General features: G+C 40.7%; 2 protein-coding genes across 2 annotated transcripts in view; both read right to left on the bottom strand.

Moving 5' to 3' along the window:
* Window positions 1-16,569, bottom strand: part of LOC117504818 — a 3,434,143-nt gene that overhangs the window by 2,882,363 nt on the left and 535,211 nt on the right. Inside the window, exons 2-3 of the mRNA XM_034164343.1 lie at window positions 10,342-10,438; window positions 9,333-9,428 (exon numbers count right to left, since the gene is read on the bottom strand). Of these exons, the coding sequence (XP_034020234.1) occupies window positions 9,333-9,428; window positions 10,342-10,438 (193 nt within the window). The remainder of the gene's footprint in view (window positions 1-9,332; window positions 9,429-10,341; window positions 10,439-16,569) is intronic.
* The window catches only part of LOC117504825 (protein NLRC3-like), a 577,399-nt gene that overhangs the window by 33,343 nt on the left and 527,487 nt on the right, over window positions 1-16,569 (bottom strand). The window lies entirely within an intron of this gene.

Genomic DNA, 16,569 nt, shown 5'->3' with positions numbered 1-16,569 from the left:
CCTTTATTTATTTTGCAGAAAAGAGCTTTAAAAGTGATTAGTAACAGTGGTTTTAGAGATCCATCTAATCCATTGTTTATTAAGTATAGGGTACTTAAATTTCATGATTTAGTTGATTTGAAAATATTACAAACGATGTACCAAGTTAATAAAAATACTTTACCAACAAACATTCAAAATATGTTTGAAAAAAGAGTAAGTAGTTATAAATTGAAAGGAATAGAAGTCTTTAAAAAACCAAGATTTAGAACCAAAGTAAAGGAAAGGAGTATTGCAGTAAATGGTGTCAAATTATGGAACAATCTTAATAAAGAAATTAAAGAATTAAGGTCGCTTAAATTATTTAAAAAACATATTAAATTAGATGTATTAAGTAAGTATGAAACTATGAAGTAAGTCAGTGGGCTGCAAGAAAGTCAAAAAAAAAAAGTAAACTGTTAATAATGTTTGGAGTGTCTTAAGTTTAAATGTAACCTGTCAGTGATGTAATCTATTAATTAATGGTCATAATTATGAAATGGGTCAGTGGTATGTGACAAGTTAAAGAAATGCAATCTGTTAAATAATGTTGACTATGATGCTGTATATTGAAAGATTGTATTGTTAAAAGGGGCAGAAATCATAAGACTTGTTCTTCTTTCTGCTCCTTTTCATTCTGGTATTGTGGTGCTTTTGTTTTTTGCTTTTCTGTTTTTCTTTTAAATGAATGAAATAAATATTAAAAAGAAAGAAAGAAAGAAAGAAGACGACTCTCCATTTACATGAACAAATTGTAATCTATTAGATAAATATGATTCAAACCACCGCAGTGCAGTGCCTTTAATACATATGGCATGCTCTAATTTGTAATAAAATTTTATGGTCAACAGTATCAAAAGCAGCACTAAGGTCTAACAGGACAAGCACAGAGATGAGTCCACTGTCTTGAGGCCATAAGAAGATCATTTGTAACCTTCACTAATGCTGTTTCTGTACTATGATGAATTCTGAAACCTGATTGAAACTCTTCAAATAGAGCATTCTTCTGCAGGTGATCAGTTAGCTGTTTTACAACTACCCTTTCAAGAATTTTTGAGAGAAAAGGAAGGTTGGCGATTGGCCTATAATTAGTTAAGATAGCTGGGTCAAGTGATGGCTTTTTAAGTAATGGTTTAATTACTGCCACCTTAAAAGCCTGTGGTACATAGATTGATCATATTTAAGATTGAAGCATTAATTAATGGTAGGGCTTCCTTGAGCAGCCTGGTAGGAATGGGGTCTAATAGACACGATGGTTTGGAGGAAGTGACTAATGAAAATAACTCAGACAGAACAATCGGAGAGAAAGAGTCTAACCAAATACCAGCATTACTGAAAGCAGCCAAAGATAACGATATGTCTTTGGGATGGTTATGAGTAATTTTTTTCTCTAATAGTTAAAATTTTATTAGCAAAGAAAGTCATGAAGTCATTACTAAAGTTAAAGTTAAAGGAATACTCAGCTCAATAGAGCTCTGACTGTCAGCCTGGCTACAGTGCTGAAAAGAAACCTGGGGGGGTTCTTATTTTCTTCAATTAGTGATGAGTAGTAAGATGTCCTAGCTTTACGGAGGGCTTTTTTATAGAGCAACAGACTCTTTTTCCAGGCTACGTGAAGATCTTCTAAATTAGTGAGACGCCATTTCCTCTCCAACTTACGGGTTATCTGCTTTAAGCTGCGAGTTTGAGAGTTATACCACGGAGTCAGGCACTTCTGATTTAAGGCTCTCTTTTTCAGAGGAGCTACAGCATCCAAAGTTGTGCTCAATAAGGATGTAAAACTATTGACGAGATAATCTATCTCACTCACAGAGTATAGGTAGCTACTCTGCACTGTGTTGGTATATGGCATTGGAGAACATAACCAAGAAGGAATCATATCCTTAAACCTAGTTACAGCGCTTTCCGAAAGACTTGTACTGTCATGAAACTTATTCCCCACTGCTGGGTAGTCCATTAAAGTAAATGTAAATGTTATTAAGAAATGATCAGACAGAAGGGGGTTTTCAGGGAATACTGTTAAGTATTCAATTTCCATACCATAAGTCAAAACAAGATCTAAAGTATGATTAAAGTGGTGGGTGGACTCATTTACATTTTAAGCAAAGCCAATTGAGTCTAATAATAGATTAAATGCAGTGTTGAGGCTGTCATTCTCAGCATCTGTGTGGATGTTAAAATTGCCCACTATAATTATCTTATCTGAGCTAAGCACTAAGTCAGACAAAATGTCTGACAATTCACAGAGAAACTCACAGTAATGACCAGGTGGACGATAGATAACAACAAATAAAACTGTTTTTTGGGACTTCCAATTTGGATGGACAAGACTAAGAGTCAAGCTTTCAAATGAATTAAAGCGCTGTCTGGGTTTTTGATTAATTAATAAGCTGGAGTGGAAGACTGCTGCTAATCCTCCCCCTCGGCCGGTGCTACGAGCATTCTGGCAGTTAGTGTGACTCGGGGGTGTTGACTCATTTAAACTAGCATATTCATCCTGCTGTAACCAGGTTTCTGTAAGGCAGAATAAATCAATATGTTGATCAATTATTATATAATTTACTAACAGGGACTTAGAAGAGAGAGACCTAATGTTTAATAAACCACATTTAACTGTTTTAGTCTGTGGTGCAGTTGAAGGTGCTATATTATTTTTTCTTTTTGAATTTTTATGCTTAAGTAGATTTTTACTGGTTGTTGGTGGTCTGGGAGCAGGCACCGTCTCTACGGGGATGGGGTATTGGGGGGATGGCAGGGGAGAGAAGCTGCAGAGAGGTGTGTAAGACTACAACTCTGCTTCCTAGTCCCAACCCTGGGTAGTCACAGTTTGGAGGGTTTAAGAAAATTGGCCAGATTTCTAGAAATGAGAGCTGCTCCATCCAAAGTGGGATGGATGCCATCTCTCCTAACAAGACCAGGTTTTCCCCAGAAGCTTTGCCAATTATCTATGAAGCCCACCTCATTTTTTGGACACCACTCAGACAGCCAGCAATTCAAGGAGAGCATGCGGCTAAACATGTCACTCCCGGTCCGATTGGGGAGGGGCCCAGAGAAAACTCCAGAGCCCGACATTGTTTTTGCAACGTTACACACCGATTCAATTAGTTTTAGTGACCTCCGAGTAAATTGTCATTACTGCCGACGTGAATTACAATCTTACCAAATTTACGCTTAGCCTTAGCCAGCAGTTTCAAATTTCCTTCAATGTCGCCTGCTCTGGCCCCCGGAAGACAATTGACTATGGTTGCTGGTGTCGCTAACTTCACATTTCTCAAAACGGAGTCGCCAATAACCAGAGTTTGTTCCTCGGCGGGTGTGTTGCCGAGTGGGACAAAACGGTTAGCAATGTGAACGGGTTGGTGGTGTACAGGGGGCTTGTGTTTAGGACTACGCTTCCTCCTCACAGTCACCCAGCCGGGCTGCTTTCCCAGCTGCTCGGGATCCGCTGGGGGGCAGCTAACGGCGGCTAAGCTACCTTGGTCCGCACCGACTACAGGGGCCTGGCTAGCTGTAGGATTTTCTAAGGTGCGGAGCCGAGTCTCCAATTCGCCCAGCCTGGCCTGGCCTCCAAAGCTACGAATAAGCTACACTTGTTACAAGTACCATTACTGCTAAAGGAGGCCGAGGAATAACTAAACATTTCACACCCAGAGCAGAGAAGTGCGGGAGAGACAGGAGAAGCCGCCATGCTAAACCGGCTAAGAGCTAGTAGCTGCGCTAAGCTAGCGGATTCCTAAAAACACAAAGTGAATAATGTGTAAATAATTTAGAGGTGATTCAGCAGAGGGAGTGCTTTAGTTAAGGCACATAAAGATTACACTGTGAAATAAATTGCTATCTAGTTCAATCTAACTACGCAGATCATCACCACCACTTCAATTTCCAGCTTCACACTCATCACCCTGTCAGACACTCGCTTACCCTCCGACACACTTTTAACGTACTCTTCCTTTAAAATGACGCCAACACCATTTCTCTTCCTGACCTCACCATGGTACAACAACTTGTACCCACCGCCGATGCTCCTCCTATTACTTCCCTTCCACTTGGTCTCTTGCACACACAATATATCTACCTTTCTCCTCTCCCTTTACCAGTCATACTACCAACATTCAAAGTCCCCACTCTCATTTCCACCCTTCTCGTTTTTTTATTCTCCCACTGTTTGTTGAAACATTCTCCTCCTCTTCTTCGCCGTCATTGCCCAGCAGTAGCCCAATTTCCATCGGCACCCTGTTGGGCAACAGTACATGGACATTGTTAACTTGGGCCGTGACCGTTCCGGTATGGAAATTCGATTCTTAGTCTGCATAGTTGGGTTGGTTTGTTTTACGCCAGATGCCCTTCCTGACGCAACCCTCTTCATTTATCCAGACTTGGGACTGGCACTCAGAATGTACTGGCTGCACACCCCATATGGCTGAATTACAAACCCTGTAATCAATTACATTATTTTTTACTAACCTGACAGCGCTAATTAAAATATGTATGCTGTGTGTGTTTCAGATGGTTTTCTCAGAGTCACCGCTGCAAAAGCTCATGCCACGGAATGGGACACCTTTGTCATCATTTGCCTAAACGTTATATACCAGTTAAATTTCACTGTGAGTTTTGAATAAACTTTTGTACTTTTTGATAAAATGTCTCCAATTGTGTGTAACATCAATTTGATTTGTCAAAGTTACCAAGGTTTACTGATTTAAACTGAATGCTAACAGTTTGAAAAGCTGTTTAAGCAAAATCCAGTAGTAAAATAAACTTTACATTAAACAGACAGTAAAATTGGTTGTTCAAAATATCTGAATAAATTACTTCCGTTTTGGTATAAGTTATCCGGCAGAATTATACACCACAGTACAATAGTTTGTGTTAAAATGTTACATCTCATCAAACCCTGAACCTCGTATAGCCAGAAATCTTTGATGTAACGGTGCTATCACTGAAGAGACTAAACCTTTTAATGTTAAATACCATTTGCTAAAATCTCAGTTTAGACATGCTTACTCCAGCATCTTTGTACAGATTTAGCCAGGTGTAGTGTGCAGTGTCTTCTGGAGCAGCAATTCCCAAATTAAAATTCTTAGAAATGAACCATCATCAAACCAAAACAATGACAAAATGTTTTTTTACTGTTGACTCAGCCAGAAATGACAAATTATGATACAATCACATAAGTCAAATTGTTTATTGTAACTAAAAGAAGAGCAAATACAAAAACAAAAAAAAAATCTGTGCAACATAAACTATACAAAAGTTCCATGTGTCTATAATCCTGGGGTGGGGGCGCAGGACACACGCCCCGGTCACGCATCACGTGGATAAGCTCGCCCAGCATGCCAAGGAATGCCTGATTAAACGCAGCTTCCACCTCCGTTGCTTCTTTGAGGATCAGTCGGATGTGTTGATCACACTGAACCCAGTTCAGCTTCAACATCGCTGGATGGAAAGACTCTCCTGTTGGAACAGGCTCCTTTTACTCTTACCTGGACAATAATGAAGGTAGAGATGGGAAGTGATTAACAAAAGCAAGTTTACAAAAAAAAAAAATTATATATACACGTAAATACAGAGTGACCCCCCCCCCGCAAAATCAAGATTTGTAATAAATCAAAAAACACATTTCAATTTCTGTATGATCATTCACCAGAGTTTCAGTTATCTTGGTCACTTTGCATAAAAGTTATGTTTTCAAAATTATGCTCCAACAAATCAGACCATTTGGAGTATAATTTGAAAGAACATCACTTTTATGCAAAGCAACTAAGATAACTGAATCTTTGGGGAAGGTCCAGCAAAATTTGCTGGACCTTTGTGGGATTTGTTTTTTTACAATATGTTTATGGCTTTCTTTTCTTTTTTTTTTTGGGTAGGGGGGACATAATCTTAAAAAAAAATTCTAGAAATCACAATGTATGATTTTTTAAGAATTTATTTGTATGTTACTGCTGCAAATAAGTATTTGAACACCTGTGAAAATAAATGTTAATATTTGGTACAGTAGCCTTTGTTTGCAAGTACAGAGCTCAGATGTTTCTTGTAGTTTTTCACTAGGTTTGCACACACTGCAGCAGGGATTTTGGTCCACTCCTCCATACAGATCTTCTCCAAATCTTTCAGGTTTGGCGTTTCAGCTCCCTCCAAAGATTTTCTATTGAGTTCAGGTCTGGAGACTGGCCAGGCCACTCCAGGACCTTGAAATGCTTCTTATGGAGCCCCTCCTTAGTTGCCCTGGCTGTGTGTTTGGGGTCATTGTCATGCTGGAAGACCCAGCCATGACCCATCTTCAATGCTCTTAATGAGGGAAGGAGGTTGTTTGCCAAAATCTCACAATACATGACCCCATCCATCCTCCCTTCAATACGGTGCAGTCGTCCTGTTCCCTTTGCAGAAGAGCACCCCCAGAGTATGATGTTTCCACCCCCATGCTTCACAGTTGGGATGGTTTTCTTGGGGTTGTTCTCATCCTCTAAACATGGTATGTGGAGCTGGTTCCAAAAAGCTATATTTTGGTCTCTTCTGACTACATGACCTTCTCCCATGTCTCCCCTGGATCATCCAGATGGTCACTGGTGAATTCAAACGGGACTGGACATGTGCTGGCTTGAGCAGGAGGACCTTCCTGCCCTGCAGGATTTTAAACCATGACAGTATCATGTGTTACTAATGTAATCCTTGTGACTGTGGTCCCAGCTCTCTTCAGGTCATTGACCAGGTCCTCCTGTGTAGTTCTGAGCTTTTTCAGAATCATCCTTATCCCACAAAGTGAGATCTTGCATGGAATCCCAGACTGAGAGAGACTGACAGTCATCTTGTGTTTCTTCCACTTTCTAATGGTAAATGGACTGCATTTATATCGCGCTTTTCCATCTGAATCAGACACTCAAAGCGCTTTACAATTATGCCTCACATTCACCCCAATGTCAGGGTGCTGCCATCACTACACACCGGGAGCAATAGGGGATTAAAGGCCTTGCCCAAGGGCCTTTAGTGATTTTCCAGTCAGTTGATACAGATGTTGAAACTGGTGGTCGAACCCTCGGTTATGGAACTGGATTCATCAACAACATGATGGCACTAAATTAGAAGTAAACGTTTGTCGTCATACTGACTTTAGGTGTTTTTCTGTCAGAAGTTAATACCTTAAAGCGGAGCACAGAGTTAGCTAGCTCACTGTATCTGTATACATGAGACAACGGTCTTCGTTTATTAAAGTGTGCTTCCCACCAATGGGATAAGTAATGTTAAACGGTGCTTTCAAGCAGACAACAGACAGAGTCACAAAAACACTTACCGCTTCCAACAAAGCTGCGACCAAGATGCGGTCATCCTGCCTCCCGTTGCTCGCCGGTCGGTGTCCATAAACAGCGTTGCTGTGGCTGAACCGTTTCCAGCCCTTACGGTCCGACCTACTCTGGTCGTTGTGGTCCTGTAATCACTTTTAAACTTTTTCAGCTGTTCTCTGCGTTGCTGTAATGTCCGGTACCCGTGAGCGGCCAAAGACTGGAAAACTGTCTCATTTCGGATCGCTTCATCCACCTCTCTGTATTCTCTCCTCCGCCACCAAACACAGAAACGTCCACAATGTATCCACGGACCACGGTGTGGTTTTATGGGAGTAAAAAAAAAAAAAAAAAAAAATTGCAGTGAAACAAAACATAAACCCGGTTTCTGTAACACCACCGTGATTATTTACAAATGTGACGGCATTTTAAAAGTGACGGCATTCTCTGACCAATTAGTGGCCAGCAGCCTGTTGACATCACATTTTAGTAGTGGCTTGGCTCACTTGGCACCACTTCTGAGCAGGTACCAAAAAAGCACCCAGTACCAGGTATTAACCCTAATGGAAAAGCAAAAGAAAAAAACAAAAAAAACGAGTAGAGTCGAGCCGAGTAGTGCTACTTTTGTGAAGTAGAAAAGCGCCATTAGAGGCATGTGCGTGGTGCTTACGGGGCTGCTAAAAGCTCATTATCCGTGCGCCTGCCTGCTACGCAGGACTTGAGAGGCTGTTTTTGGAGCGGCTGCCCTCTTGCACACACAATTCCACCTGCTTTGTGTGCTGGATGCTGCATATAAAATCATTTTTTTGTAGTGGATTATTATCATTTTCTGCCAAACCTTGGATCAGGAAAACACCTAATGGCTTCTAGAATCACAGAAGACTGTTTCATCTGGATGCTTTTTTCCTCTCTTTCCTGCTCCATGTGGAATGTTTTCTGAACAGCTTAAGGTAACTATTTTTAATGTTTTTATCGCTTGATAAAACAGTTACTAGCTGTAAAAGTATGTCTAAGGTTGATTTAATATCTTGTTAATGGATCACATGAGCTCCACTGTGTGTGTGCACTGTGTGCTGAGGCAGTGACTCATCACACCCCAAAGGAGCATTTAGGCAGAACGCCAGCTCACAAAAGAAAAATTTGGATGACTGTCTAAAAGTGGATGTGTGTTTAAAGCTGCGGAAGAAATAACTCCAGTGAAGTCGCAAAAAACAGCGCAGAGCTGTGCAGCAACACAGAAGGAGGGCACGCAAAAGACTGATTTTGAAGACATAACACAAAGTTAAAAGCTGTATCACTGTGGCTTGTAAGATGTGGAAGAAATAAAGAATTTTTTTTTAAAGTGAACCACATGAGTTGCGGCAGCAGGCGTATATAATTAAAGCGGCCGCAGCGCGCACACAAAAGACCGATTTTGCAGAAATAATCGGATGAACACAATGTTAAAAGTGGAATCACGGTGTGAAAATGGCTGTGTTTAAAGCCAGGTAAAAAAAATAAAGCCAGCAAGCCAGCGAGGAGCACAGAGGCGGCTGTCCAGGAACCCTTGGTTTGGTTCTAGCTGGTCTGGTGCATTACAGGTGGACAGCAACCTGGCGCACAGCGCACAACCACAGGACTGTACTGAGCGTCTACTTTTGGAGTGCCTTTAAAAAATGTGAAATCCTTAAATGATGCTGTGAACTGAAATCCCACACTTTAAAGGGACCAGGTGTTGGATGGCTGGAGGTTTGGACCAAACCCATACCTAAACATGTGCCAACACTGCGTTATTCATGGTGCTATCATGGCACTACGTGGCTTAGCATGGCTGACACGAGCCATTCGAGGCTCTAATGACAGGTCGGTCGTGGCTCACTAGAGGCTGCTACGTGGCACATGTGAGGTACCTTAGTAGAGGATATGCGATAGGTGAAAACGTGGGTCATTCTTCGAATAATCGCTGACACACCCACGCCTGGCTCATTATTTGGTGGGACCCAGGTTTAAATATTTTTACAACAGGTTACAGTTTAATGTCAATCATATAAATACCTCTGTTTAAAATCAGTCCAAATGTCTTTTGAGTTGTCACTCTTCAGGGACAGACAGCTGGGTTCAGGTCCAGACAAGTCGGGACTCTGATGGATCCTGACAGAAAAAACAGCACAAACACAATTAAAGATCAGAAAACAGGATCATCAATGACACTGGTCAACGTGTTTTCTTGCAGAGCTTTTCAACAGATTTTGGGTAATTTAGGGCACTAAATCCAAATCTGGTGTTAGTTTTTTTTGCCAATCATGCTTTTGAAATATGAAGACATATTTCTCGTGTCAAACACTGAAGCAGAAGCTGCAGTCTTACACATGTCTTCAGAACCATAAACAATATTACGGCTCTTGTTCACATTTTGCGAACCTGGTTTAAAGCTATACTTTTGAAGCTGCTTTTGTGTGATTAGTGGCATCAAACTAGTGAGTGAATGAGCAACATTTGCGTAATTCATCACTATGGAACATGCAGATTGCAAAAAATGTGATGTGATCGAGGAAATCTGAGCTCAGATTCAGCACCCAAAGTTACCCTAAATCAGTTCTCCAAGTCGATGCAAGAAGGTTTTTGTTGTTTGTTGACCAGTGTAATGTTTAAAAGCAGTGACAGCTGGTCACTAGAGGGCGCAATGGTACCACCCCTCAACATACTGGGTTAAAGAAAATCTACAACATAATTAATGAATTAGAAATAAGTCTGGTTTGTTCAGTTAGAGTCTGTCAGTGTGAAATTAATCTCACTGCGGGTGTGGCACTGTTCTTTATTTTTAGCTGCGCTAACACAGTCAGAGGAAAAATGTGTGAATGTTGTTCGCTGTGTCTCCACCGCGCTGTGAGACAAACTGTATTTTCAACTTCAAGCTGCTGCAAAATCAGCAGACTAACAGCTTGCCACATCCAGTGACGACATATTGAACATATGAGCTCTGAGCGTGAATAATTATGGTGCAGTGATGCGAGCGGTGACCTCTGACCTGGTCAACAGTCACAGTTTCAGATCCTGGTCTCACCTCTGAGCTTTGATCTGGATCTCATGGTACCCACACAGACCGGTTTTCAAGGGTCCGTCCTCGGTGTCCTCACACTGATCCATAGCAGAGTCCACACCTTCACACAGACACAACGTGATCTCACAGGATTTCCCAGCATTCCTCTGTGTCTCATGACAAACTATGCTGACAGAAAAACTTTGAAAACAAGAAAAAAAATTTAATCTGCAGGAAGTTGTTAATTTTTGTCAGATTTCTGGCAGCAGAACCACAGAATAACCTCGTGCACGTCACAGTGTTTGTCTCTATAGTCTGCTCCGTGCAGCAGGAGGAGGAGGACAGAGCTTTGATCCGAGCACGGAGCTTTGATCCGAGCAGAGACACTGACCCTCACTGTCTTACCCTCCTAACAGTTCCTCCACTGTCCACTTGAGGCTCCAGAAGAGAGCAGCTTCCCCTTCAAGTCCATGTTAAAATGTCCAACTTTAGAGCAGAAACAAACATCCAGCCACAGCCTGGAACAAAAACTGTTTTGGGCACTATACATGGACGGGTGAACTTTGTTCTCACTTCTTAGTTTAAGATTTTAAACCATAAAAGGTCTGTAAATTTTAGAGGTGTGGTCTCTTTGACTGAGCAGCTCCGTCTCTCACAGCGTCTTTAGCTCAGTGTCTGCTGGCTGCGTCTGCTAGCTCTAGTGTTGTGTCTGTCGTTTGGAGCATTTTAGCTCCTTTAGCAACAGTTGTTAGCTTCAACCATTTGCTCCACTTAATGCGTCATTACTGAGAAAATATGTGGCTCATAACTTTAAACGTCCACAACAAAGTAAACTGTGAGGAGAACCACAGCACAGTCCAAAAACATGATTTAACAAACCCAGGTTAACCTGTTAGCTTAGCTGGTCTGGACGCAAAGAGAGGGGCGTGTTCATCACACACTGAGCCACCCAGATTCCGCCCCTTTATGCATTAATGAGTTCAACGTGAATCAGTGTGGAAGGGGCCATCAACATGGTGACACCCAGACACGGGCATCACATAGGGTGTTCCGGGTCTCATACTCCTCAGCATGGCATAATGCTAATGCTATAACAGGTTAGCATTAGCATGAGCTAATTGAGTGCCTCCATCATGAGCAAGAGGATTTATAATGAACTTTAAAGATAAATCCACATACTCAGTTTTGCTTTGAAAAAAATCTTCCTGCTAATCTTCAGGCACATTTAACAGTTTCAGTTTAAACTGGAATCCAATTTGATGAAAATCTTAACAAGATTAACAAGAGCCATTGAGATATTGTGCTAATAAGGGTGGCAATGACAGGATTGAGGTTCAAACACTTTCTCTTACGATTGGGGGGATTGATGTACTTGATAAAAAATTACAAACATGTTAAGAATACGCTTCAGATTTCTGGTTGGCTGCAGGTGGAGTAAGTGTGCAGTTCTCTCGTTACCACAACTTTTTTCTATTCTTTTATCAAAAAACACTCTTTTTGTCTTCAAAGATGGTCCACGTTCTAACTTGTATTGGAAGCAGCCGAAACACATGACAGAAATATGTCTAAAGCTGGCAAATGAACAAGAAAGGATGCTTCTGCAGAAAACTCCACAGCTACTGCTAACAACGAGGCTAGGCTCAAAGCGGCGCACATTTCAGACCTCCTGAAGCAGCCCAGAGCAGCACTGGCCGTGGACCTCAAGTCCACTTTTGCCATGGTGGTCAAAAAACACGACCAGATTCAGGCCTTAATCTCGTGCCACGGACAATGCATCGTGGACCTCGAGTCTAACGCGAAGGAAGTGAGTCAATGTCTCGAGCTAATCAAAGCTACGTGCGCCTAACTGAAGGAGGAAAACAAGTGGATGAAATCTAAACTTCAGATTTGGAGGGACGGAGCAGGAGACAGAATATCCGTATTGTTGGTCTACCTGAGTCTGTCGAAGGCAATCGTCATACTATCTTTTTTCTCAGCTGCTCCAGAAGGTCTTCAGTTATTACTACATTTTGCCATTTTGTTTCTTTTTTCATGTTCATGATAATTGTCATATATGAGGGAAAATTTGTCTTTGTATAACCAAACTCATACTTTTCCTTCCTATTTTTTTTCTTTTTCAAATAAAAAGACCTTTGAACGGAATAGTTATAACAAGTGCTCCCACAAAGGAAAATTCTTCTCTAATTCACAATTAGGTGATATAAATTGGTGTAAAACATGGCTGTGCCCCTTCCAGTTTTTGCCTTTCAAATGAAATAAGAGAACTTCAGTTCAAAATACTACACAATATTTATCCTTGTAATAACATAATTTCCAGGTTCACCAACTTGGATGATAAATGCACCTTTTGTGGGATTGAATCAGAGACGATTTCACATTTATTTTGTTTATTTTGCTGTGTCGTCAAAGTTTTGGAGAGATTTTCAAAAATATATCTATGAAAAACCTGAACACACCATCGCAGTTAGTCTGAAGGATGTCATTACAATATTTGTATGTAATGATAAGACTTTCCTTTGTAAATGTTGCTAATTGGCAAGTTTTACTTATGCAAAATGTGAATCTCCAAATCCCTTCTGAGTTTTCAAATATTTCTGGCAGGTTTATTTACTTTGGAGCTTAAATACTTTGGAGCTAACACATAAGAAAAGTGACTATACACACTGCAGTAGTGATTTATCATTCAGAGACCTCAGAGGAGTTTACTGTGTCTTACACACTTTGACATTTCTTTCTTTTTTCACTGATAAGACTTGATATATCCTCCGTCACATTGATGTTTATGTTCTGTTACCTGCATTTTTTGCTTCTTCATTTTTGTATATCGAAATCTCAAATTAAGATCTTTAAAAAAGTCATGCCCCTGATGCGTATCGGTCACGTGATTTCTGAGAAACACAAGCTTCAGTCACTGCAGGACTCGAGACAAGCTTCAGAATTTCGACACACAGTTCAAACTGCGCCCACAGAACCACAAATAAAGATTAGTTCATACAAGAACACACCAAAGCGTTTTAACCCCGAATCGTCATCAGGGCGTTTCCTTCACACATAAATGTAAGTTTGTTGGAGTAATTTGCTCTTTGAGTAAATGTGTTTGTCTACGGTCCGACAGCGAAAAACTCTCCACCAACACACGAAACAAACCGAGGAAACAAACGACAAACCAACATTTAGCACTTAATAACGACATCCAAAACTTAAAAAACAATCATTTACCTGATCACCAACAGCAACAGAGACGAAAAGACGCAGACGGCAGGAAAAAAAAGTGAAAGTGAAACGAAACAAACAACAACCACCACCTTCTTCTTCTTCTTCTTCTTCCAATAGATTCCGGCAAGCTATACGCTGGCGTAGCATAATGCTGCCCCCCCACAGGTAATAGGTAAATACTTTATCTCATGTTAGACTCTCAAATAGAGGTTGGTGGAATGGAGGAACTTAATCACAGCTTTGTCCACTAAATGCGAGTAACTGCCCTCAGAAAAAATTGACCTAAAAGAAAACTCAGTCAATCCACAGTCTGACAAATCTTTAAACAATTTCCGCCTATCACTAGAATACATAGGACAGCACATTAAAACATGATGAACACTTTCCAACTGACCACACTGACACAACCCATCTGAACAAACCACCTCAGGTTATGTAAGCAGGAAAAGAGAGAAACGGCGCCCCTAGTGTTCAGAGTGAAAACTACATGATAGTTCACTCCGTTTCTGCAGTTCAGAGGTCAGTTACTCAAAAGATTTAATCTGGATTAAAGTGATCCAGATTCGTTAATATTATTATTTGCTATCTAGAATCAGGTAATTTGTCTGACCTTTTTTTCTGGATACAGACTTTTCAGGATTATCAAATTTGGATAAAAAGTGCTCTAAATAATACAATACAAACTGTTGGATGAATAGCAGGTAGAAAAGCAGTTTTTATTTAATTTATTTGAAATGGGAGGAAAAAAAAAAATTTCCATTTAAATACTTCACTGACCCACAAAAGAAAAAAATAAACAAAATAAACATAAGTGAGTCACAAAGTTGTACATGTGATTTAAATAATGATAGGGTGAGGAGCGCGGTCACTCAGGAGGAGCTTGGAGTCGAGCCGCTGCTCCTCCACGTCGAAAGGAGTCAGTTGAGGTGGCTCGGGCATCTCTTCCGGATGCCCCCTGGACGCCTTGCTGGAGAGGTGTTCCGGGCACGTCCCATTGGGAGGAGGCCCCGGGGAAGACCCAAGACATGCTGGAGGGACTACGTCTCTCGGCTGGCTTGGGAACGCCTTGGGGTTCCCCCGGAGGAGCTGGAGGAGGTGTGTGTGGATTGGGAGATCTGGGCGGCTTTGCTTGAGCTGCTGCCCCCGTGACCCGACTCTGGATAAAGTGGTAGAAAATGGATGGATGGATGAATAATAATAATAATAATAATAATAATTTATGAATAGGGGACAACACAGTGGATGAGTGGTTTGCACTGTTGCCTCACACCAAGAAGGTCATGGGTTTGATTTCCACCTTTGTTCTGTGTGGAGTTTGCATGTTCTCCCCATGTGTGTGTGGGTTCCCTCCAGGTACTCCGGCTTCCTCCCACATCCAAAGACATGCAGGTTTTAGGTGGATTGGAGACTTTAAATTGTCCGTAGGTGCAGAACCTTTTTCCAGACTGACTACAAATCACAGACTCTTAGTCATTCTGCATGTTTTAGCAAAGTGACTCTTTTTGTTGCATGTATTGCATGTCTGACCATGAGCTGGATGTTGCTTCTGACCATGTTTGTAGCCGCATCTAGAACAGGGTATGTCAGCTTTCTGATCATTTACACTCATTTTTGATTTGTGTTCTATTTTACTCATCTTTGCCTTGGTTCTGTCTGTCTTTTTCCAATCCTTGACACTTCTTCCTTGAGCACTTTTACGTGATTGGATGTCATTTCTTTAGTGTTATGGCCCTTTTCAATGTTTCTCATAATCTTGCACGCACCTGGTCCTCTCGAACACCAATCCTGTCCCGTATCAACCAATCGTGGAGACGGCCAAATTCACAGTCTTTCACTTTTTTCTTTAAGTCAGTCACGTAGGCATCAATGTTCTCTTTTGGACCTCAAGCTTTCTTGAAGAACAAATGATGGATATATGATAAGTTGTTTCTTGGCTCCCAATACTTTCCTCTTCAGTATGAGGGTCATTTGGTGCCAACTTAATTAAATTTCAGGAACTTCCCTCTGTCACCCCCTCAGGTTTTGTAAGAATCATTCTTACATGTAGGTCTATATGATATTACTCATCGTGCTAAAGATGACCTTTTAATTACTCTTAGTTTAGGTTATAAAGACTTTAAAAATTTGACCCTACAAATGCTGGATGTAAAAAAATTGCTTTTTCCCAACTTCAGGGGCTTATAATTTTATAATGGAACCACCTAGGAAGTTCGTCTTGCACATATTTACTAAAATTGGTATCCATATTTTTTGCATCAGTTATTCTCTGGGATTAAAACTTTGTGAAAGGGGATCGTTTTGACCGTTGGGGTTTTTCTGTAATTATTGTATGGCTTTTGCCTTACAATATAAAGTGCCTTGGGGCAACTGTTTGTTGTGATTTGGCGCTATATAAATAAAATTGATTTGATTTGATTTGAACTTTATGAGGCTAAAAATGGCTTTTTGGCCAAAATGGGGAAATCTGGTGTATCTGTCGGAGCTCTCCTGAAAATATCAAACAATTTAGAACTTTCTCATCATAACTCAGCAATTATAGAGATATTATGTACTCACAGGTACACAGATTGCCATGGTAACACAGTCTGATAACAAATTAAAGAAGTTTTAAAGTAGTACCACCCTTTGAAGCATTCTAAAATTGGCAAATTTTGTCCTCTGATTTGGCCATGTGGCTCGAGGTTTAGGATCTTTATATATTTTTTATATTGGTTTATATAAGATCATTAAACTGACCAATGGATTTTATCGAACGCTCATGGCTTCCCATTTAGAAACATTTTTATTTGTATCAGCGTTTTTGACTGTGCGTAACGGTTCCTGATAATTCACCAGCAACATGTGCCATTAATCGGAACACGTGGTAACAGGTTGCAGCAGTTCCTGAGGACACTTGACGCCTCAGATCACCACATTCGTGATCAGCAGCCAAGAATGTTTACTTCGTGACATTTGTGACTCGTTGTCGTTATGTGTAAATGCAGCATTAATGGTCTTAATTTCTCTTGAATAAATGATCATTAATAAGATGCAGGA

Source organism: Thalassophryne amazonica, chromosome 23, assembly GCF_902500255.1.
Source record: "Thalassophryne amazonica chromosome 23, fThaAma1.1, whole genome shotgun sequence".
In the NCBI taxonomy this organism is placed as follows: Eukaryota; Metazoa; Chordata; class Actinopteri; order Batrachoidiformes; family Batrachoididae; genus Thalassophryne; species Thalassophryne amazonica.
The sequence above is the reverse complement of the archived record's forward strand: the minus strand, read 5'-3'. Positions and strand labels throughout refer to the sequence as shown.